Source organism: Anolis carolinensis, chromosome 2 (assembly GCF_035594765.1).
Source record: "Anolis carolinensis isolate JA03-04 chromosome 2, rAnoCar3.1.pri, whole genome shotgun sequence".
NCBI lineage: Eukaryota > Metazoa > Chordata > Lepidosauria > Squamata > Dactyloidae > Anolis > Anolis carolinensis.
In genome coordinates this window covers 20770227-20795540 of record NC_085842.1, presented here as the reverse complement: position 1 = coordinate 20795540, position 25314 = coordinate 20770227, and the positions used below count along the sequence as shown (strand labels likewise).

Sequence of the window (25314 nt, the reverse complement as noted above, 5' to 3'; positions counted from 1 at the left end):
AACTGAATTCTCTTCACCCACTGCCCACTGAAAGTAGTATGGGAAAGATACACAATAGCAAGTAGAGGAATGTAGTCACAGAACACAAAACCAACCAGAGTGCAGACAACGTCAATTTATTTAAGTCGAAGAGGTTGCAGTCCAAAATAATCTCTGGCCATTATACAAAATAATTGGAAGCATTCAGAGCAGCATCCCACAAATCAAGTTAAAAGAAAATTCAATCAAACAAGAATGGGAAATGCTTTATCTTATGCATGAACACAGGTGCATCCAAACTGCAGAATTATTGCACTTTGAAACCCCAATAATTGCCATGGGTCAATGATATGGAATCCTGTTAATCGTAGTATTACAAGGTCTTCAACCTTATCTGCCAAAGAGTGCTGGTGCCTCACCAAACTACAACTCCCAAGATCCCATGGCTTTTAGCCAGGGAGATTGCAGTGGTATCAGAATACATTAATTCTACAGCATATTCAAACTGAAAGAAAACCAATAATAAAGAAGACTGGACGGATGGAGATTGACTTCATCTCCATTGATTAATTGGTTTCGCATGAAGATCATAATGGTGGGATATACAGGCAAGATTAACAGGATGCGCTAATGCTGAGATATAAGTTGCAGTGGACACACAGATAGTACAACCTTGAACACAAAGAGATCCAGCGCGCATCCTTTGGGCTATCAAGATTTAGGAGGTAAGTGACTGTGTGTGTATCAGAGAGTATCCGTCCTGCTTGATGAATAGTTCTCAAGGTCCATGCTAGGAGTGCATCTTCACTCTAGAATGAATGTAGTTTAATACCATTTTTAAATGCCTTGGCTCAATGCTATGGCATCCTGGGAGTTATAGTTTGGTGAGGCACCAGCACTCACTCTTTGGCAGAGGAGGCTAAAAGGAGACCTGGTAAAACTACAACTCCTGTGATTCCATTGCACTGGCCCTATGCAATCACATTAATTCTATAATGGAGATGCATCCAGAGAGACATAAAATATTTCATTCAAACAAGTATAGGATGAATTTCACCTCCATCCTTGCTTCTACTAGACTATATCCCTTTTGGGGAGAGAGAGATGCAGGTTAGAAATAAAATTGTATTATTATTATTATTATTATTATATCAAAATTATTTCATTCAAACAATTATATTTTTAAAATGAAGGATTGATTTCATCTCCATCCTTGCTTCTATTTGTCTATATTAGCCTTTCTCAATCTTCCCAAGTTCAGGGTCTGCATTTCTGGCTTGAAACCTCCAATTTTTCCAACTAGCAATGGCTGAAAGCCAGGATTTAAACCCAAACATACGCCCCTTTCCAAGTTTTTGTTATGGAGAGCATCTGGCTGGGAAATAATAGACACATTTTGAGAAATATATAAATACAAGATATATTTTCTCCCTTCCTTCCCCCTTTTATACATTTTATATTATTGCTTCTTTTTTTAAAGGAAGGATTTAACCATAAACAGCTCTCAATATGTTTTCTGTAGACTGGTATAACAAAAAATATAATACAGAAAATAAGCAAAGAGGAATATTCTGAAACTTCCATTTCCAGACAGACAGACCATCTTGAACCTGCAAAGAAATAAAGATTTGTTTTGTTTAATCAGATACAAATACAATTAAAACATTCAATTAAATTCTCTGAGGCTAAAAACCCAATGAGATTTTTAAAACATCTTAAAAGCAGTAGAGATTATTTGGCATTGATAGCATAGGATGTCCTTAGCTTTATTCATGGATAATAAGTGTTCAGTTTCTTTTCTAATTGATATAACTGAGTTCCGTATCAGAAACCCCAAATATCTTTCTAAGGCTGCATCTACCATGTAGAATTAATGCCATTTGACACAACTTTAACTGCCACGGCTCAATGCTATGTATTTGTTGTTTGGTGAGGCCCCAGCACTCTTGGGCAGAGCTCTTTGGCCAAAAATAGCCCACAAAATTGCAAATTTCAGATTTTCCTAGCACTGTGCCATAGCAGTTAATATGGTGTTGAAGTGCTATAATTCTGCAGTATCCACACTGCCTTAGTGAGCCGTTTCCAGCTCTGGCCCCATTAACAAATATGTAAAGCTAAGCCTCTTTTGCCCAAATGTGTATGACTGAACACTTGCTTGTCAGAAAACCTGAGTGACTCGAGGCTCTAACCAACTCCAAATCCACATATGAACAAGTTAAAAGTTACTGATTTGAAAACATTAGACTGTTTACATTACTTGCATAAAGAAAAGCTCTCAGGGTGTGGGAGAAAGTTACAGCTAATACTTTCAGAAAAAAGAGCCAAGTTCACTGTCTTACCGAAGCTTGGTTCCCAATGAAGATGATCCTGATTTATGCAGAAGTTTGCACAAGAAATAACTCGCCATCCACATTCACCTAGCAAGATAAGAATTGGAATAAGATATCTGAGGTTGTTTAAAAGTAAATGAAAAATGGTTTTAAAAGAAACAGTATGAATCAAAACAGAAAACATTCATTGTGCAAAACAGGTAAGAAAATAGGCGCTTCTAGATTTGGAATAGTCTGAAAGAAAATATGTGTAACTAGATTAACTGAAAATGGCATTTTAAAAGCCACTTTGAGAATAAGAAATTTCACTAAAAGGGATTTCCCTTCCAGTTGCAGTAGAGATCCTTCAAAGATCTCAAAGTTTCCTTGTTTAGTAAGATACGGGGGCATACCACATCACAAACATGTGGCACTTTGTAACAAAAGCATTGTCCTATGATGGGTATTCTAATGTTTATTCAAGGGGAACATGACTACATTTGCTTTCTGTGCAATCTAAAAAGTCCCCTAGGAAGCAAGAAAGGAGCATGCATCTTCCTTACCACAGTAGCGTTAAACGTTTCCACACATATCTCCGTAGATTCTGTCGTTTCCATGGCTAGTTCAGAAATAGGCAGAATTATCTGGGTTGTATCCGAAGATGAAACACCTGGGGAGAAGCGCAAAATATCTGAAGGGGATTCATAAACAAATACCTGTAGATCATTACCCCTTTCTCAAGCGATTTTGGATGGTCCATTTCCTAGATCTATGTGACTCAAGGTGTTTTGCTTCATGATTGGAGTCATGGCTTCCTTTTTCCCAGAAGTCTTTAATGTGCTTTATTAGGCTTTGTATGAAAAGGGAACATCTCTTCCTTAAGATGCCTTATGCACGCACACAAGAGTCAACATTAAGGACTCTTTTATAGTAGAGTCTCACTTATCCAAGCCTCGCTAATCCAAGTTTCTGGATTATCCAAGCCATTTTTATAGTCAATGTTTTCAATATATCGTGATATTTTGGTGCTAAATTCGTAAATACAGTAATTACAACATAACATTACTGCGTATTGAACTGCTTTTTCTGTCAAATTTGTTATAAAACATGATGTTTTGGTGCTTAATTTGTAAAATCATAACCTAATTTGATGTTTAATAGGCTTTTCCTTAATCCCTCCTTATTATCCAAGATATTCACTTATCCAAGCTTCTGCTGGCCCATTTAGCTTGGATAAGTGAGACTCTACTGTACCAACATTACATATCATTCTTTAATCTATATGCTTTTTTATTAACTGCAAATGGCAATACAGTAATAAAAAGAAATGCTTTCCTTTTCAAAACCTTACTAGCATTTTCTCTTCTGTTTCCGACCATAAGTTCAAACATAACACTGGCTACACTACACTCTGCTATACGTAGCACATATCCATAGAATTCTGGGATTTGTAATTTGGTGAAGCACCAGAACTCTTCAGCAGAGAAGGCTAGACATAGTAACCACTGATGGCCCCACTTTCTACAAAAGAGCTTTCCAAACTGTATATTGCAACACATTATTATATCAAATGCAATGCGGAAGTGTGTTTCAGGAATGTAAATAAATTTAACTAAAAATGACAAAAAATCTTAGAAATGTATGAAATTATCTTACAAATCATATATATTTAAAATAGAAATAAAAGGATGTCATAAGATATGTTGTGTCCCCAGACATTACATTATTACAATTTATGAATATGTCCATATTCTTGTAAGCTATTAGGTTAACCTCCAGTTTGCAAATAAAACTGAATTAGTGAATTACTGAATTAGCATTGCATGAATTCCAACATGAAATGCTTAGAAAGCTCTGCTCTACAGATTTACCCTTTCTACTTCTAAATCTATCCATGATGGCAACCATCATGTGGCAGCGTGTTCAATTTAAAACAGTGTTGCCAGAATTTCCCCATAGTATCTTCCTGCATTTTTCCTCCATGCATCAAGAGGGCTCTCACCTGCGTGTGTCTTTTCATGCCGTCTCAGCTGGGAACGTCTAATGAATCGCTTCTCACACTGAGAGCATGCGTAGGGCTTCTCACCCGTGTGGGTTCTCTGGTGTACGTGGAGGGACACTTTCAGCTTAAAGGTCTTCCCGCAATCTGGGCATGAATAGAGCTTGTCTTGACTGTGAGTCGTCTGGTGCGCCACCAGGGAAGCCTTCTGGTTGAAGCTCTTCCCACACACTTGGCACATGAACGGCTTCTCCCCTGTGTGGATTCGCTGGTGCCGGGCTAAATTGCTTTTATTATGGAAGCTCTTTCCGCACTCCGTACACAAAGAGGGCTTTTCGCCTGTGTGGACCTTCTGATGTGTGTTGAGCGATGACTGTTGACTGAAACGTCTTCCACATTCGGAGCACTGATAGGGTTTCTCTCCTGTGTGGGTTCTCTGGTGAAGGATAAGGTGGCACCTTGATTTGAAGTTCTTGCCGCAAGTTGGGCACGGATGCAATTTCTCTTTGGCTGGGGTTTTGCTGCTTGTAAGAATGGACTCCTCATTGTTCACACTTTTCTTTGCTGGTTCTGGTGCACTTTCTCCCCTATGCATCCTCATGTGTGAAAGGAAGCCTTTTCTCCGTTTGAATTTTTTGCCGCAGTCTGGGCAGACATACGGCTTGTCTTGGCGATGGGTCGGCTCATGCTCCAGGAGGCAAACCTTCTGAATAAAGCTTTTTCCACATATGGGGCAACTGTATGGTTTCTCTCCTGTGTGGATCTTCATGTGTCTCATTAGGTTGCCTTTATTGGCAAACCTTTTCTCGCACACAGTGCACGAATATCTCCTCTCTCCTGTATGGACGATTTTGTGTTTACTCAGGGCCTGTTTATTAATGAACTTCTTCCCACATTCAGGGCAGTGAAAGGGTCTCTCTCCCGTATGCAGTCTCTTATGAACAATAAGGGACACACGGCTCATGAAGCTTTTCCCACAGTCGAGGCATTTGTAGGGTTTCTCCCCTGTGTGGGCTCTTTCGTGCATGACAAAACTCCTTCTCCAGCGGAAACTTTTGCCACAAATTGAGCACTGGTAGGTCCTCTCCCTTTTGAGGATGGTCTCGTGGCTGTTCTTTTTGTGTATAGCCAAATTGTTCCTATATCGGAAGCTTTTGTCGCACTCGGTGCACTTATACGGTCTCTCTCCTGTGTGGATTCTCTCATGTAAAGCAAGGAGGTGCTTCCAGAAGAAGCTTTTGTCACAATGCGAGCATGTATAGGGCTTCACTCCTCTGTGGCGTTTCTCGTGTCCAGTCAAGGCACATTTGGTTTTGAAGCTCCTACCACACTCAGGGCACAGAAATGTCTTCTGCCCCGCATGGGTATTTTGATGGACAACGAGGGCAGCTTTCCCATTGTAGCGTTTCCCACAATCCGGGCATTCGTAAGGCCTCTCATCTGTGTGCATCCGCTCGTGTTCAATGAGAGAATACTTAAAAATGAATGTTTTGTCACAGTGGGAGCAAGCGTGTGGCCTCTCCCGAGTGTGAGCCCTCACCCTGTGGGCATTGAGGTATTTTTCCAGGGTGAAACTCTGGTCGCAGTCTGCACACTTGTACAGCTTTTCTGCTGTATGAATCTTCTGGTGTATCCTCAGTAATGATTTCTGATTGAAAGTTTTCTCACACAGTTGGCACGAGAAGGTCTCCCCTGCATGGATTTTCTGATGTACAGTAAGGGATGTTTTCCAGGGGTAGCTTTTCCCACACTCCTGGCACTCATAGGGTTTCTCTCCAGTGTGGATCCTTTGATGTGTCACAAGGGACGATTCCTGACTAAAAGCTTTCCCACAGTCGGAGCACTGATAAGGTTTATCTTCTGTGTGAGATTTCTCATGTGCAATCAGACATGCTTTCTTATTGAACTTTTTTTCACACAATGAGCAGCCATATCGCTTCTCTGCTGGATGAGATTTTCTGTGCTCAAGGAGGAGGGATTTATCACTGAAGCTTTCTCCACACTTAGAACATCCATATGGGCCTTCTCCCTCTTGAAAGCGGTCATGAACATTAAAATCCTGCATATCATTCCCTTTGGCCTCTTCTAGTGATGTTCCCCCGCCACTGTCCACTTGCTCAGATCTTTCCAGCTCACCGCTCTCATTTTCATTCCCTGGTAGAGTCAACAAAGAGTTATGGTTAGAGTCGCATTCACCCTAAAGCTTCAAAATAAAAAAATAAAAATGTGTGTTTTCAGAATATAGAAGCATAAGAACAGCCACAATGGATCAGACCATAGGGCTCTCCACTGATATAGAGTCCCCCAGAAAATGAACATCAAGACATGAGCGCAAGTAGCACCCTCCATTAATATAAAGTACAGTAAGAGTTTCACTTATCCAAGCTAAACGGTCCAGCAGAAGCTTGGATAAGCAAATATCTTGGATAATAAGGAGGGATTAAGGAAAAGCCTATTAAACATCAAATTAGGTTATGATTTTACAAATTAAGCACCAAAACATCATGTTATACAACAAATTTGACAGAAAAAGTAGTTCAAAACTCAGTAATATTATGTTGTAATTACTGTATTTACGAATTTAGCACCGAAATATCACGATATATTGAAAACATTGACTACAAAAATGGCTTGGATAATTCAGAGGCTTGGATAAGTGAGACTCTACTATATTATAAAAATAATTGAGAGTTGGGCTGTTAACTTTGGGTACTGCTATTTTGATGATTTTAAAAGGCTTTATATGTAATTTTTTAAAAGGCATTTAAACATTGTTAATGTTCAAATTTACAAACTGATTAATATCTAAATATCTATAAACTCTGTACTTTTATTCTAGTTTTGTATTCCTTTTTCAAACTTGTATTGCTATTAATATATTGTTTGCTGCCTTGAAGCTCATTGTTGGATGAAAGAAGAATATAAATTACTACAGTAGAGTCTCACTTATCCAACCCTCACTTATCCAATGTTCTGGATTATCCAACGCATTTTTGTAGTCAATGTTTTCAATGCATTGTGATATTTTGGTGCTAAATTCGTAAATACAGTAATTACTATATAGCATTAATGTGTAATGAAGTACTTTTTCTGTCACATTTTTTGTATAACACGATGTTTTGGTGCTTAATTTGTAAAATCATAACCTATTTTGATGTTTAATAGGCTTTTTCTTAATCTCTCTTTATTATCCAACATATTCGCTTATCCAACGTTCTGCCGGCCCGTTTATGTGGCATAAGTGAGACTCTACTATAATTGCCATAGATTATATTTTAAAGGAAGGAACTAGCAAAACCATTGCTCACTATTCCTTGTTTCACAAAACCTTGTGAAATCCATTAGGTTGCCTAATGTTTTTATTGATATTGATGTTTTTATTGGATAATTGTTTTATTGCTGTGTTTTGATATTTGATTGTTTTATCAGGCAAGGCCCCATGTAAGCCGCCTTACATCTCCCTTCGGGGAGATGGGGCGGGGTATAAAAATAAAATTATTATTATTATATTATTATTATTGCCTACATCAACAGGCAACTAGAAAGCATATACAGGCAGTCCCTGAGTTACAATTGAGAACAGCGGTGAGACAACAGGAAGTGAGAGAAATCTACTCCTTGGGAGGGAAATCAACTCCTGAAAGAGTTATAAATGTTGCGCGTGTGTGTGTGTGTGTGTGTGTGTGTGTGTGTGTGTGTGTGTGTGTGTATATATATATATATATATATATATATATATATATGGGGTCACTTATGACATGAAAGTATTGAATGTGGCTTCAGATATCTATCTATCTATCTATCTATCTATCTATCTATCTATCTATCTATCTATCTATCTCTATCTATCTATCTATATATATATATATCTGAAGCCACATTCAATACTTTCATGTCATAAGTGACCCCATTGGGATAAGGAAACAGAAGAGCACAAGATGGAGCCAGAAGAGAAAGACTTGGTTTTCCTTGAGGATAGATCCGAGCGGTGGTTTTTCACCCCGTGTTGGGCCACCTTGCGCCATGACGGCTACCTATGGTTGTCTCCTTATCCTTGGCTTCACTGCCCTCCATATTTGCAGGATTCCCTTTGCTTTCTTCAGGTAACACCACGCTGGGCTCTCCCTCATCGTGGAGGGCCCACGCCTCGCCTGCAAATAGGACCAAAGAAATAAGAAACATGAGCCTCAATTAAACCAATGAGAAAGAATAATAAAGCACAAACAACAATAATAGAGCACGAAGGGAGGACAATCGCCTTCCCTTCCCTCGTTCTGAGGTAAAATCTGCCTTCAGTGCCACCTCTCCCGAACACGATGCAGGCTTCGGCCTACACACTAGGCCCCTTTCCCTCCCTCCCAACACTCCCAGTCTCCCGTAATGGGGACCCACTTTCGGCAACTTCTATCACGGAAGAAATGTTCTCCAGCACCATCCCTGCTTCTGCATCAAGGCCTTCGTCTCGATGGCTCTCTGCTTGGTTCTCTACTGCTCCAATGTCATCTCCTGAGGGGACAAAGGAAAGCCATAACAGCCCTGAAAGGAAATGATATCCTCCCCTTTCCTGAATGAGACCCAACAGCTGAGAAGGTCGTCCATGGTTTTGGGTATCCATCGCAGGTCTTGGAATGGAAAGGTAAAGGTTAAGGTTTCCCCTGACGTTAAGTCCAGTCGTGACTGAATCTGGGGGTTGGTGCTCATCTCAATTTCTAAGCCAAAGAGCCGGCATTGTCCATAGACACTTCCAGGTCATGTGGCCACTGGCATGACTGCATGGAGCGCCGTTACCTTCCCGCCTATTGATCTACTCACATTGGCATGTTTTCGAACTGCTAGGTTGACAGGAGCTGGGGCTAACAGCGGGCACTCATTCCGCTCCCGGGATTTGAACCTGGGACCTTTTGGTCTGCAAGTTCAGCAGTTCAGCGGTTTAACACACTGTGCCACCAGGGGCCCATCTTGGAATGGATCTCTACCTAATTCAGGAGCGTTTCCATCCGGCTTTTCGACAGGACCCACATCTAAGAGAGGCTTCTTTGCCTTGAAGGCATCGTCCACCACGTCCTGAAATGAGAGAGACGGAGTTGCACATTCATGGATATAATTATTTTCAACCAGTTGCATACAATACAATCCCAGCTATACTCGGGCCCTGTTGCAATCAATAGGGAAGGATTACTGGAAGTCTAAGGAAAAGACAAGACACTTAATAAACGATTATCGTGACTTACAATGAAGAAGGATAAAGTTCAGTTCCCGGAAATTCCAATGTATTTATTTATCGTGTCAGAAACAAATTGAGAATACAGTTACAATGTATAAAAAACCAAAAAGTTAAAAAACCTAGCATTATACTAAATTTCCAGTTGAATACAATACAATCCCAGCTATACTCGGGCCCTATTGCAATCAATAGGGAAGCATTACTGGAAGCCTAAAGAAAAGACAAGCCACTTAATAAACAATTATTGTGACTTACAATGAAGAAGGATAAAGTTCAGTTCCCGGAAATTCCAATTTATTTATTTATCGTGTCAGAAGCAAATTGAGAATACAGTTATAATGTATAAAAAACCAAAAAGTTAAAAAACCTAGCATTATACTAAATTTCCAGTTGAATACAATACAATCCCAGCTATACTCGGGCCCTGTTGCAATCAATAGGGAAGGATTACTGGAAGTCTAAGGAAAAGACAAGACACTTAATAAACGATTATTGTGACTTACAATGAAGAAGGATAAAGTTCAGTTCCCGGAAATTCCAATGTATTTATTTATCGTGTCAGAAACAAATTGAGAATACAGTTACAATGTATAAAAAACCAAAAAGTTAAAAAACCTAGCATTATACTAAATTTCCAGTTGAATACAATACAATCCCAGCTATACTCGGGCCCTGTTGCAATCAATAGGGAAGGATTACTGGAAGCCTAAAGAAAAGACAAGACACTTAATAAACGATTATTGTGACTTACAATGAAGAAGGATAAAGTTCAATTCCTGGAAATTCCAATGTATTTATTTATCGTGTCAGAAGCAAATTGAGAATACAGTTATAATGTATAAAAAACCACAAAGTTAAAAAACTTAGCATTATACTAAGTTTCCTTTGACCAGAAGCTGGCCACTTGGAGATGTAAAGATGTCATGATCATTGTGTTTTATTCATGATTGCTATGTTTGGGTTGACTGTTTGAGGTTATATATTTCAGCTGTTCTTATACAGAAGTTGGGAGCCTCTAAGGCATGGCCAGGAAAAGGGGCGTGGCTTCACCTTGCTGGTGGAAGCCTTAGAATTCAAAATTTAGCAGTTGGAATTGGGCAGTTGGAGTTTGTCGGTTGAGCAGAGCAGTTGGTTCTATTCAGTGGGAAAGGAGTGTGATCGAAATAAAGAGATTGTGGGAGGAAGTTGAGCAGCTAGAGAGTTTTAGCGGAGAAGGGCTAAAATTAAAGTTGCTGAGCCTTTAGTAGGAATAACTAAAGAGCTGAGGTTACATCCCTAAGTCATAGAAGGACTAGGGTTGACCAGTTAAACTCCCCAGTCCAAGTTTGATCGGGTACAGATCAATTTAGTTCAAGAAGGACAGTATTCCTGACTGAAAGAAACAAGTCTTATAAAGCTAATACTATACTAAGCTCAGTGAAACGATTGAAAAGTCTTGCAACACTTACTGTACAGAAGTAACATCGTTCAACTTAAGTTATAACATTCTTGCAACCATCAAGCTTTGTACTATAAATAAACCAGTTACTGTTTCATCAAATGTTGCTTATTATTTGAGCAAAGCATCTTTCAAAGGTGGTGGCAGCGATAACATTGAAAAGTAGGATACATAGAGGTAGAAGGTGAATCCTTCGCATTTTGGTGGCAGTAGTGGGATCCAAAAAGATTCCATCCCTGTCATCACATCAAGTCTTCACAGAGAGCCTCTGCTGTCACTGTGAGAAGATCCTCCATTGTGCATGTGGCAGGGCTCAGGTTACATTGTAGTGAGTGGTCTCTGGTTTGCTCTTTTCCACACTTGCATGTAGTAGACTCCACTTTGTGGCCCCATTTCTTAAGGTTAGCTCTTTATCTTGTGGTATCAGAGCGCAGTCTGTTCAGCGCCTTCCAAGTTGCCCTGTCTTCTGTGTGCCCAGGAGGGAGTCTCTCATCTGCTATCAGCCATTGGTTGAGGTTCCAGGCTTTAGCCTGCCACTTTTTGACTCTCGCTTGCTGAAGTGTTCCTGCGAGTATCTCTGTGGATCATAGGAAGCTGTTTCTTGATTTAAGGCGTTGACATGCTGGTTGATATCTGAACAGAGGATGGGCCGGAGATGTCAATGCCTTGATCCTTTCATTACTGGCTGCTACTTCCCGACGGATGTCAAGTGGTGAAATACTAGCTAAACAGTATTAATTTATCCAGCGGTGTGGGGCACAGACATCCTGTGATAATGTGGCATGTTTCATTAAGAGCCAGATCCACTGTTTTAACATGGTGAGATGTATTCCACACTGGGCATGGGTATTCAGCAGCAGAGTAGCAAAGTGCAAGGGCAGATGTCTTCACTCTCTCTGGTTGTGATCCCCAAGTTGTGCCAGTCAGCTTTCATATATTATTTCTAGCACCCACTTTTTTTCTTGATAGTCAAACAGTGCTTCTTGTAAGCCAGAGCACGATCCAGAGTAACTCTCAAGTATGCTGCAATGCTCCAGAACTAGAGATACTTGTCTGTTCTTAAGGTGAAAAGCAAACATCTGTGTTTTAGATGGATTAGGAATCAATTGGCTTTCCCTGTAATAGGCAGTAAGACCATCTAAAGCAGGGGTCCCCAAACTAAGGCCCGGGGGCCGGATGCCGCCCATCGAAGCCATTTATCCGGCCCCCACAGCACAAGGGCAGAAGGGGGTTGGGCTAAATGACCCAAGGGGTCGTCTCTTCTCTTAAAACCCTTATTATTATTGTTATTGTTATTATTTGAAACACAACAAGATGAGTCCACAGCAGACACTCTGCTGGCTGTTATATTGGATCATATGTCGGACACTTCCCAAGTGTCTAGGACTGTGTGATGTATGGGCGACTAATGTGTGCAGATCCCAGTAAGGTGGCCTTCTGCAGCTGGCAGATGGTAATTTTGTTAGCGTCGATTGTGTTAAGTGCAGGCCAAGGTCTTTAGGCACTGCACCCAGTGTGCCGATTACCACTAGGACCACCTTGACCGGCTTGTGCCAGAGTCTTTGTAATTCGATCTTTGAATCCTCATATCGTGTTAGCTTTTCCAGTTGTTTCTCCTCAATCCTTCTGTCACCTGGGATTGCAACATTGACAATCCATACTTTGTTTTTTAACACGATTGTGAGGTCAGGAGTATTGTGTTCGAAAACCCTGTATTATTATTATTATTATTATTATTATTATTATTATTATTATTTTAACATTGAGGCGGGGTGGCCGTCTGTCAGGGATGCTTTGCTTGTGCTTTTGGTGCACAGAGGCAGAAGGGGGTTGGACTCAATGGCCCAAGGGGTCTCCTCTAACCCTTATTATTATTATTATTATTATTATTATTATTAACATTGAGGCGGGGTGGCCATCTGTCAGGGATGCTTTGCTTGTGCTTTTGGTGCACAGAGGCAGAAGGGGATTGGACTAAATGGCCCAAGGGGTCTCTTCTAACCCTCTTTATTATTATTATTATTATTATTATTATTATTATTATTATTATTAACATTGAGGCTGGGTGGCCATCTGTCAGGGGTGCTGTGTTTGTGCTTTCGGTGCACAAAGGCAGAAGGGGATTGGACTCAATGGCCCAAGGGATCTCTTCCAACCCTCTTTATTATTATTATTATTATTATTATTATTATTATTATTATTATTAACATTGAGGCTGGGTGGCTATCTGTCAGGGGTGCTGTTCTTGTGCTTTCGGTGCACAAAGGCAGAAGGGGATTGGACTCAATGGCCCAAAGGGTCTCTGCCAACCCTCTTTTTTATTATTATTGTTGTTGTTGTTGTTGTTATTATTATTATTAATTATTATTGCTCAGTGGCCAACTATAGTCCGGCCCTCCAACGGTCCAAAGGATTGTGACATGGCCCCCTGTTTAAAAAGTTTGGGGACCCCTGATCTAAAGCTTCAGAGATCTTCTGCTCAACCATTTCAAAGTTCCCTGCTTGAGCGGTGATGGCACAATCGTCAGCATAGATAAAACTCTCTGTCCTATCTGGCAGTGGCTGATCATCTATATAAATGTTGAATACTGATGGTCCTCAAGCAGGCCCTTCTTCTGTTTTCGCCATCTGCTTTTCTGACCCTGGAACTCAACAAAAAAAAACCCTCCTCTTTTGTAGCAGATTTCTTATGAAGTGGGTAGGGGGTAATCCTTTGTGATATTATACATTTTTCTTAGGAGGCAGCTATGATTTACAGTATCATAAGCTGCTGACAGGTCTATGAAGACAGCTCCTGTAATCTGCTGCCTTTCAAAACCATCTTCTATTCCCATGAAACATACGGTACTTTGGAGGCAGCCCTCTTCTTTATGCAGAAAAAATAGAATTAGAGATGGTTGTTCAGCTTCTGGCTGCCAACATTTTAGAAAGAAAATTAGTTCCAGAGTGCAACTGCTCTTGTCAAGAAAATGTTTCCCTAATGTGCCAACAAAAGAATACAGTCATTCCTCCACATTAACTGGGGTTAGGGGCACAGGATCCTTGGAAAACTGCCAATTATAAGGAATACTATCTGTTTTAAACTAAGAGAACATCTCACTAGGAATGGTTAGGTCCTAGCCCAACTCTAGATCATGTCATACAGATTCATAAAATCATAGAATTGGAAGAGACCACAAGGGTCATCCAGTCCTACCCCAAGAAAACACAATCAAAGAACCCCCAACAGATGGCCATCCAGCCTCTGCTTAAAAATCTCCATAGAAGGAGACTCCACCAGACTCCCAGGCAGCAGCGTATTTCATTGCTGAACAGCTCTTCCCAATGATTAAGTGGAATCTCTTTTCCTGCAATGTAAACCCAATTCCTCAAAACTTATTTACTCTAAAAATTTCTAGGTCTCCTAGCATGACTCTATGATCATCTTCGGCCGGAAGCTATCTACAGATTTGCACTGTAAAATCTACTAAAGATTGTCAGAGAGCACATTTTAATTAAACCTGCAAATAATAAAACTCGACAATATGGAGGACTGGTGGAATATTCTGTCCCGCGTGATGTGCACGTTTATGTGACTTTAAAGAACACTGTTTGGATAAGCCATTAAATAAATATTACCTATCAGGCATCAGAAAATAAGATTAGGATATCCTTGCATAGAGAGAGAGAACATGGCATGTTGGTTTGAGTATTGGGCTATAACTCGCAGCCCAAGAAAATCCAGAGATAGGTTCGCCTTAGGGCAGGTATGGGCAAAGTTGGGCCCTCCAGGTGTTTTGGACTTCAACTCCCACAATTCCTAACAGCCAGTATGCTGTTAGGAATTGTAGGAGTTGATGTCCAAAACACCTGGAGGGCTCAAGTTTTCCCATGCCTGGCACAGAGTCACCAGAAACCAGAAACAGGCACACAAGAACAATCTTTGCACAAGCCCAAAAGAACAGCTCCCACCTCTTCTTCTTGCTGAGCGTGGAGGAAATCTTCTGCCAGGGCTACTGCTTCGTCGCAGCTTGAAGGTGTCTTTGCCTTGACGTGGCCTTGCATTTCCTGGGGCAGGATGGAGAGGAACTGCTCCAGGATCACCAACTCCAGCATCTGCAGCTTGGTGTTCCTCCCGGGCTTCAACCACTGGCAACAAAGGTCCCAGAGGTGGCTGCACACCGTGCGGGGCCCCTCGACCTCTTGGTAGCAGAATCTCCTGAAATGCAGGCGCTGCTCCTCAGGGTCCAGGTTCTGCTCTTCCAGGCTTGTTTTTTCCATGCTTTCTCTCTTGGACTTGGCCTGGAGCAGCCGAAGGCTTTTCCGCGCTTCAACATCTGCTGCGCCTTGGTCCCGTGTCGGCGCAATCCGAAGATCCAAGGCAGAGGAGGCTACAGGGATGGGAAGCAGGGACATGTCAAGAATTGACACTGACCATTTAATGCAGTTTGAAGCTAACTTTAAACATGCAGTGGTTAGGCAATAATTTCCCACAAAAGGGTACAAACAAAAGTCTTTAATTCGTACCAGCACTCTGTGGTTTGTGTCATCATCATCTGGGCCTCAAACCAGTTCCCATATTTTCTATGTAATCATCTGCACAGCAATATCACTTTAATACTGCTTTGAAACTGGTTTAAGTGGTTAGTGTAGATGGGTCCTAAATTGGGGTGGGCAACTCTAGGAGGCTAGGAAATGAATAATAAAAAATCTCCAGATATCTCCCAATGCCTTCTAGAGAGGGGCATTTTTGCCATGTTTTGGGTTCCCATTATTATTATTATTATTATTATTATTATATTTGGCCCAAGAAAAGCATTTTTTCCAAACAGGAAGTGTTCGGAAGCCATTTTGGTTTACTTCCAGCTTTTTAAAAAGGCCTTTTTGATATTAAAATTTCCGAAAATGTGGCTTGGAAAGCATTTGGGGGGGATTTTGGGAGCAAAGAAAAAGGTTCTTCAGATTTTGGAGTATTTAGAAATTCTGAACTAAATGTGGATTTAGAAATTCTGGATGAGGGATATTAAACTTCTTTTCAAATGGTTTGAGATTACCAATTCAGTTTACGACTAGAGAGGGTGAATGCATCAAGACCCTTGACAGAACTGCTATGGGTCAGGGTGCATCTACACTGCGGTTTGACACAACTTTAACTGCCATGGCTCAATGCTATGGAATTATGGGAGTTGTAGTTTTACAAGGTCTTTAGCCTTCTCTGACAAAGAGTGCAGGGAAGAGTCCAGAATCCTGTAGCACTAAGCCATGACAGTTCAAGTGCTGTCAAACTGCATTAATTTGACAGTGTAGATGCACCCCAAATCATAGTTCTGTCAACAGCTTTGATGCATCCATCCTCTCTCTGGTACATTTAGTACTGGATAGCTATACATTTTAGGAAATCAGTGACCTGGCTCTTACCTGGGCTTGTTGGAACAGAGTAGGAATGTTCCAGTGTTACGATGTCACTCTTGGGGGATGGCACTTCGGCTTTACTATCACCAGGTTCTGGTGAATGGCTCGGTTTGGGAACTGGTGTCTTATGCCGGATAAGGGTAAATCTCTTTCTAGCACTAATCCTTTTAGGACCCTGTGGAAGAACATTAAAACACACACACACACGTAATCTATTTACATGGATTTTGTGAAAATATAACATCCAGATCTATACTGTAAGTACTGTATATACCGTGTTTCCCCGAAAATAAGACAGTGTCTTATATTAATTTTTGCTCCCAAAAATGTGCTAGGTCTTACTTTCAGGGGATGCCTTATTTTTCCATGAAGAAGAATTCACATTTATTGTTGAACAAAAAAAATGAACATTTATTATATACTGTACAGTAGTTGTCATCACAAACCAGCATAACCAGACAAACTGTGAATCCTATCAAGAATTTCTTGTTACTACCAATATTTCCATGTACAACACTCTACGGTATGTACATTTACCGATCCTGCATGCTCTGGTGTTCTGTTCGTTAAGCATGCTTTCAAACAAAAGCTTTGTTAGGTCTTACTTTCGGGGGAGGCCTTATATTTAGCAATTCAGCAAAACCTCTACTAGGTCTTATTTTCTGGGGATGTCTTATTTTAGGGGAAACAGGGTGCCAGGCATTGGCAAACATAGGCCCTCCAGGTGTTTTGGACTTCAATTTCCAGAATTCCTAACAGCCAATTCGAGGGTCGAAGTTTGCTCATGCCTGATATACAGTAGAGTCTCACTTATCCAACATAAACGGGCCGGCAGAATGTTGGATAAGCGAATATGTTGGATAATAAGGAAGCACTAAGGAAAAACCTATTAAACGTCAAATTAGGTTATGATTTTACAAATTAAGCACCAAAACATCATGTTATACAACAAATTTGACAGAAAAAGTAGTTCAATACGCAGTAATGCTATGTAGTAATTACTGTATTTACTAATTTAGCACCAAAATATCACAATGTATTGAAAACGTTGACTACAAAAATGGTTAGATAATCCAGAACGTTGGATAAGCGAGTGTTGGATAAGTGAGACTCTACTGTATACTCATCTATAAGTATAGAAATTTTAATCCAATAAACCTAGGTTAATTTATCCATAGGCCAATGCAAGTACTGTACTTTGACTCTTATAAAAGAGTACCATTTCATTCAGCAAATTGAGGTATGTATAGTCACCCAAAATGCTCAGGGTCAATGAGCTGCATATTTGCCCAGTGCTCCAATTGAAACGGAATTGAATATTTCTTTCCCTGCACCAGGATTATTTCTTTATAATATATTATTTAAGAAAACACATGTTTCCGCCAGCAAGTTTTAAAAAGAAATTTGATTAATTCCCGCGTTTTTAAAAATACAATAAGACCTTTGTGGAGATTGTGATTTGAATCTCCACTCAGCCATGGAAACCCAATGGGTGACCTTGAGCGAATCACACTCTCTCAACCCCATCCTGCATACCCTTTTTGGCCGGCCAGGTAGCCGAAACACAGTTGGGACTGCTCCAGGCTTCAGTTCTCTCCTCCCAGAAGCCACGTTCGCCCAAAAATCAGTCTTTTTGAAATGCTCAGAGCAAACGACATCGTTGTACGATGGAGTGAAGTTGGGACGTCCAATATTTGCAAGCCACTTTTTCAATTGGTCTTCCTTTGTAAGAGGAAATCTGCATTGATTGGTTTGGGAAAGAGAAAACTCACACAATCAGCTACATTTAGTTCTCCATGTTCACTGGATTAAGGGCATAAGACCCCTACAAAAATGGAAAAATCATGAATTAAAACAATACACAAAAATGTATTAACCTGGGAAAACACTGCTCTAGGGAAGTCTAGGTCAGAGCTTTTCAAACTTTTCATGTTGGTAACATGCTTTTCAGACTTCCATCCTTTCGCGACCCGGGTCATTTGATTTTGTTAATTAACCGGAGGTTAAATTAACCCCTTACAAGTGTTTCATACTCTCTCTCTCTATATATATATATACGTAATACATACTTGTGTGTATGTTTCATATAATCTTGACTGTATAAGCAAAGTTTACAATTTTTCCCTTTATGCTTCTTATGTCCTAGAGTTTGATTGTTGTATAGTTTCCTCTATAGTTAATTTGTGTAGTTCATTGCAAACATTCTTGTCAACAGATTTTCTTTCCTTAATTTTAAACTGAACCATTTTAGTAGTAATTACTGCAACTAAATCAACAAATGGTGCAAATTATTAAAAGTTCTAGTAGTACCTATAAACATTTAAACAGCACCAGCACTCCACTTCTGTAGGGTTTCTCTGGAGATTTTTGAATTGAGGCTGGATGGTCATCTGTCAGGAGGGGTTTGATTGTGGCTTCCTGCCTAGCTAAAGGGAGTTGGACTAGATGCCCTCTCTAGGGTCTCTTTTAACTATGTATAGATATAGAGTGATATAGACTCTATAGTGGAGTCTCCTCTGCAGGTTTGTAAACAGAGGCTGGATGGCCATCTGTTGGGAGGGTTTTGACTGTGTCTTCCTGCCCAGCAGGAAGGACAGAGAAGGGGGGGGGGGAGCCCTTGTGGTGTGTCCCTTAGAAATTATATGCAGAGCATTTCTTACATTTATGCTTATAAAAAACTATTTATGCCTATTATATACGAGTTAAGGATAAAGGTAAGGTTTTCCCCTGACATTAAGTCCAGCCATGTCTGACTCTGGGGGTTGATGCTCATCTCCATTTCTAAGCCGAAGAGCCGGCGTTGTCCGTAGACACCTCCAAGGACATGTGGCCGGCATGACTGCATGGAGCACCCTTACCTTCCCGCCAGAGCGGTACCTATTGATCTACTCACATTGGCATGTTTTCAAACTGCTAGGTTGGCAGGCGTTGGAGTTAACAGCGGCTGCTCACGCCGCTCCCGGGGTTTGAACCTGGGACCTTTCGGTCTCCAGCTCAGTGCTTTAACGCACTTCGCCACCGAGGTGAGTTACGCAGTTCAAAACAGACCACATGAAGAAAACAAACTGTGGATTATTTGCAGAACAACTCACAGCTAAACCAACAAAGTGTGGCTATTTCAGGTCCCATTGCCATATAATCCAGTTTCTTAATCGAGATTATCTGTTTTGAACTGGATTATATGGCAATGTAAGACAGTCCTGTCTTTTGTATATACATTGAGTTTGTGTCTTTATTTTCATATCACCACAAGCAGTGGATTTTGGTCTTCACAATGTAGATCCAGCCTCAGGGTGCATCTACACTGTAGGATTTATTTCAGTCTGGCATTGCTTTAACTGCCATGGCTCAATGCTAGGGAATCCTGGGAGATATAGTTTTACAAGGTCTTTAGTCTTCTCTGCCAACAAGGGCTAGGGGCCTCACCAAACTGCAACTCCCAGGATTCCATAGCCTTGAGTCATGGTAGTTAAACGGGTATCAAAATGCATTAATCCTACAGTGCAGATGCACTTATAACCCATGGATTAGTGCGACGTACAAACACTGACAATGTTAGAAAGGTCAACCAAAATAATTCATAGGAAAAGGCCCTACCTGTGAAAGGTGATGCGAGTGCCACGCCAGCGGCGATTTAGGCAGCTGGATACTGAGCAACGATTTGCCATCCTTATGGTGGGCTTGTCTTGGAAGTGGGGCCTTTGACGCCCTGCTTCGGGGTTATTTCCCTGTGTCCAAGCCTAGTTGCATTCACGCAACTATATAAGCAAAAAAGCTGAATAGCGTCTGCAAAACAAGGAGGAAGATCTTTTATTCTGCCCCTTTGAATGGTTTTGTGTTTTTACCTATGTACCATCTTTTAACCATGTTGTACAATACCTTGAGCCTTGGAGAGAGGAAGTTAAGAAACAACAACAACAATTACAGTAGAATCTCAGGCCCCATCAACATTGTCATATACAGTAGAGTCTCACTTATCCAACATAAACGGGCTGGCAGAACGTTGGATAAGAGGAAATGTTGGATAATAAGGAGGGATTCAGGAAAAGCCTATTACGCTATGATTTTACAAATTAAGCACCAAAACATCATGTTTTGCAACAAATCAACAGAAAAGGCAGTTCAATACGCGGTAACCTTATGTGTTAATTACTGTATTTACAAATTTAGCACCAAAACATTGCAATGTATTGAAAACATTGACTACAAAAACATTGGCGACTAACAAATTGACTTCAAATAAAGATAGAATTGCACAAAATGAACTTAAATAATGACATTGTCGGAAATTAAATCTGTAAAAAGTTCGGTCCTTGCTGCCTAGAGAAACAGCTGTGGATCCCAGAGGGAGGCAGATTGTGTTGGATAATCCAGAACATTGGATAAGTGAATGTTGGATAAGCGAGACTCTACTGTAATCCAGTTTCTGAATCCAGGTAATCTGCTTTGAACTGGAATATCTGGTATTGAAGACTCATATAATCCAGTCCAAAGCAGATAATCTGGACTCAGAAATTGGATTATATACCAGTGTAGATCCAGCCTTAGGCCCCTTCTACACTGCCACATAAAATCCAGATTATCTGCTTTGAACTGGATTATTTGGCACTGTAGACTCATATAATCCAGTTCAAAACTGATAATGTGGATAATCCAGATTATATGACAGTGTAGAAGAGGCCTTAGTTGACAAGGCACCTACAATGATTGGTAAATGATGGATGAATCTCGTTTCTAGTTGCTTGAGTTATGATTAAAAACAGGCCTATCTAATACTATACCCATACTCTATATCATAAACTGTATAGGCTTGATATTAGTATTGGAATACAGTCATTTAAAGTAAATAAAGACAAATTCAACTTAATACAACTTAGTATTATACAAATGGAGTAATACAGTATTTCTTCAATTTTTTTGCCGGTTGCTTGAGTTCTGGTTAACTGAGAGTTCACTGCATTGCAAGCATCACATTGATCATTGGAAGAAACACAACAAACCTCAACTACAAGTCTTTTGAATGTAATACATCGACACACTAGATATATACTTATGGCCAACACTTCTCTCCAACTTCAACAGTTCACATATTTACTTGGAAACCTCTGCATTAGAAGAACTCTCTGGCTGAGAATTGTAAATAAACTTTACCCTGGCCTCACTTGCCAATTTCAGGCTGCATCTATACTGTAGAGTTTACACCAGTTTAATTGCCATTGCTCAATGCTGTAGGCTGGCAGAGAAGGCTATAGGTAGAGCTTGGAAAACTACAACTCCCATGATTCCAAAGCACTGAGCCATGGCCCTAGCGCCATAATAGGGAATCCCGGGAATCTGTAGTTTGTCAAGATACCTGCACTCTCTGGAAGATAAAGACTTTGTAAAACTACAACTCCCAGGAATCCATAGCATTTGGTCAAGGCAGTTCAAGTGGTGTCAAAGGGATACTAGAAATCTCAGGTTCCCACAGCACTGAGCCAGGCCAATTCAAGCGGTGTCAATGGGATACTACAAATCCCAGGTTCCCATAGCATTCAGCTAAGGCAATTCAAGCGGGGTCAAAGGGATACTACAAATGCCAGGTTCCCACAGCACTGAGCCAGGCCAATTCAAGCGGTGTCAATGGGATACTACAAATCCCAGGTTCCCATAGCATTCAGCTAAGGCAATTCAAGCGGGGTCAAAGGGATACTACAAATGCCAGGTTCCCACAGCACTGAGCCAGGCCAATTCAAGCGGTGTCAATGGGATACTACAAATCCCAGGTTCCCATAGCATTCAGCTAAGGCAATTCAAGCGGGGTCAAAGGGATACTACAAATTCCAGGTTCCCATAGCATTCCGCCAAGGCAATTAATAAATGATAAAATTAAACTTTATTTATACCCCGCCACCATCTCCCAAAGGAAGTTGGGGCTGTTCACAAAGCACTCAAGGTTGCAAAAATGCAAAATAAAAAAGTGAATGACAATAACAGAAAAGCAATAACAACCAAGATAAACATCACAACCCCCCCCCCCCCCCAAATTAAAATCAGTAAAACCAACAAGAGCTGCAGGTATAAAACAACTGAAAGCAATTCAAGCAAGTCAAAAGGATACTACAAATCCCAGGTTCCCACAGCATTGAGCCAGGGCAATCTAAGCGGTGTCAAAGGCATACTACAAATCCCAGATTCCCAAAGCATTGAGCCAGGGCAATTCAAGCAGTATCAAAAGGAAACCCCAAGATCCCATAGCATTGAGCCAGAGCAATTCAACTGGTATCAAAAGGATACTACAAATCCCAGATTCCCATAGCATTGAGCCAGAGCAATCTAAGCGGTGTCAAAGGCATACTACAAATCCCAGATTCCCACAGCATTGAGCCAGGGCAATCTAAGCGGTGTCAAAGGCATACTACAAATCCGATTCCCACAGCATTGAGCCAGGGCAATTCAAGCAGTATCAAAAGGAAACCCCAAGATCCCATAGCATTGAGCCAGAGCAATTCAACTGGTATCAAAAGGATACTACAAATCCCAGATTCCCATAGCATTGAGCCAGGGCAGTTCAAGAAGTGTGAAATGGATACTACAAATCCCAGGTTCCCATAGCATTCAGCCAAGGCAATTGAAGTGATGTCAAAAGGATACTACAAATCCCAGATTCCCATAGCATTGAGCCAGGGCAATTCAAGCAGTATCAAAAGGAAACCCCAAGATCCCATAGCATTGAGCCAGAGCAATTCAACTGGTATCAAAAGGATACTACAAATCCCAGATTCCCATAGCATTGAGCCAGGGCAGTTCAAGAAGTGTGAAATGGATACTACAAATCCCAGGTTCCCATAGCATTCAGCCAAGGCAATTGAAGTGATGTCAAAAGGATACTACAAATCCCAGATTCCCATAGCATTGAGCAGGGCAATTCAACAGATGTCAAAAGGATACTGCAAATCCCAGGTTCCCATAGCATTCAACAGATGTCAAAAAGCATACTACAAATCCCAGGTATTTTCAAATTCAACTGGTGCCAAACTGCATTCATAGTTTTTAACTATTTATTGTGAATAGTACCATGTTTAATTCTATTTTAGTGTTTGTATGATGTAGATTTCAAATGGTTTCTTTTATGAGAGGAAAGCTGGATATCAATATTTAATAATACTAATAATAACAATTTCTTTTTGATGTTTTTCTCAATAATTCCATAGCAGTTAATGCTGAAATCATACTGCTATGATTCAGCCTTAACTGCCTTGTACATTTGGTATCTGGTGGGAAAACGTTTTTTTTAAAAAAAAGAAAGAAAGAAAGAAAGAAGTGCAAACCGGTGTAGCCATATGTTATAAATTCCGGCCTTAGTCTATATATTCTGCAAACCACCCAAAGAAATGATCCAAATCTATGTTTTCCTCCTCCCTAAGCCTAGACTTAGAGCAGGAAAAATGGCTCTGCAAAAGCAGCTTCTAAGAGACTCTATGGGAGCTTCTCAGTCTCTAATCTTTTGCATAAGTCTACGGTGAGGACGCGTGTCGACCATTTCCAACCCACAAATACACGCGTGATAGATTCACCCTGTATCTGTTTTGTGCATTCCGCAAACTCACCTCTCCGGATCCAACCCAGGCCTCTTTGCAAGCAAAGGCCCCCTAAATCCAGGTTTCTTTCCCCTTCCTTTCCTTTCTTGCAAAAGCAGGGGCACACGGGAAGCCACGTTCACACGTTTTGCACGCTTTTTCCAACGCAATAATAATAATGCAAACATAAAAAAACGATTGGGACAGCCGTGGGTTCAATTTAGGCCCAAGGGAGAGCCCAGGATTCCATTTGGGCCCCCCCTGAACAAGGCAGCAAAATGGTATCTCCCATGTCAAGTTCTTCAAATGGAACATACCATTTTAGGAAAAAGGGGTGATCCTTTTTCAAAATATAAAGAAAAAAAGGTAAAAATGAAATCTTCTAAATAGGGAAAAATATGAGGGAACGATGCAGATGACGATAAATTGTTTTATATTTCCAAGAAGCGTTTTGTTTTCCTGACCCAAAGGAAATACGTTTTATTAAATTATACTTCCCCCTGAAATGTGTTGGTACAGTCCATCCTACCGCTCCCTTCCTTTCCCGTTTGGTGACGTCATAGGGCTTCCCTTAAGCAAGAGATAGCAAAATATGGGCCTGTTTCTGCATTAAAGGGGAAGCAAGTAAATATATATTTTTTAAAAAAAAAACCAGCCAAACTGTCAAAAATAAATAAATTGCAATGTTAATATAAATTCATAGATGTAGTCTGGAATATCAATGCACTTTGAGCCACTTTCTGTGCCACGGCTCAAGGCTGGGAGTTGTAGTTTTGCAAGGACTTCAGCCTTGCATGTGAAAGAATACTAGTTTCTCACCAAACTATAAATCTCAGGACTTCATAGCAGTCAAAGTAGCGTCAAACTGCATTTATTTAGCAGTGTTTCCCAAAGTGGCCACTTTCAAGTTTTGGACTTCAACTCCCAGAATCCCTCATCATTGGCCAAAGCAGCCGAGGCTTCTGGGAGTTGAAGTCCAAACGAGAAAAATACCAGGACTAGTGTTTGGTTTGAGAGCTGCACCCTAGATTTCCGGACTTTCATCAGCTAGGGATTATGGGAATTGTAGTCTATTAAATCCAACCCTCTAGTAAACAGAACAGCCTTTAATTTAATTATAAACAAACAGCAACAACAACACTGAAACTTACCCACCTGCTACACATCCATACGTTACTCCCTGCAACGTTTTTGAACCTGCAAGGTTCTTATTCAGTTGCATTCTCCTTTGTGTTCCATTCTAGCAGCTGCTATTTTCTAATTTTTTGCAATTTGTGCAATATCATTTTTATTATTTCCTCCTCTTAAAAATACTTATGGCAGAAATGGCTAAGGGAAGCTTAAATGGGCTTAAATAGAGGTAAATTAATGATTATTTTTTGTCTTCTCTCTTTGGGGAAAGCAATAGCTGGTGC

The 25314-nt window shown here is 40.6% G+C and overlaps 1 protein-coding gene across 3 annotated transcripts; it reads right to left on the bottom strand.

Moving 5' to 3' along the window:
- Positions 1 to 100: 100 nt before the first annotated feature.
- On the bottom strand, positions 101 to 25248 carry LOC103280963 (zinc finger protein 585A). Of its 3 annotated transcripts, none has more exons than XM_062973326.1 (12): positions 25055 to 25248; positions 19938 to 20126; positions 17877 to 18078; positions 16347 to 16515; positions 14901 to 15319; positions 9264 to 9351; positions 8680 to 8793; positions 8322 to 8438; positions 4291 to 6441; positions 2852 to 2958; positions 2319 to 2396; positions 101 to 1589 (listed from the first exon to the last, which is right to left on the bottom strand). In XM_062973326.1, exons 2-11 carry the CDS (start codon positions 20006 to 20008, stop codon positions 2352 to 2354), a joined length of 3483 nt encoding a protein of 1160 aa, XP_062829396.1. In that variant the 5' UTR covers positions 20009 to 20126; positions 25055 to 25248; the 3' UTR covers positions 101 to 1589; positions 2319 to 2351. The 3 variants fall into 3 exon arrangements, with proteins under 3 accessions (XP_062829396.1, XP_062829395.1, XP_062829397.1); XM_062973325.1 differs by lacking the exon at positions 25055 to 25248 and adding an exon at positions 23930 to 24181; XM_062973327.1 differs by lacking the exon at positions 25055 to 25248 and adding an exon at positions 23651 to 23763.
- Between the last annotated feature and the right edge of the window lie 66 nt (positions 25249 to 25314).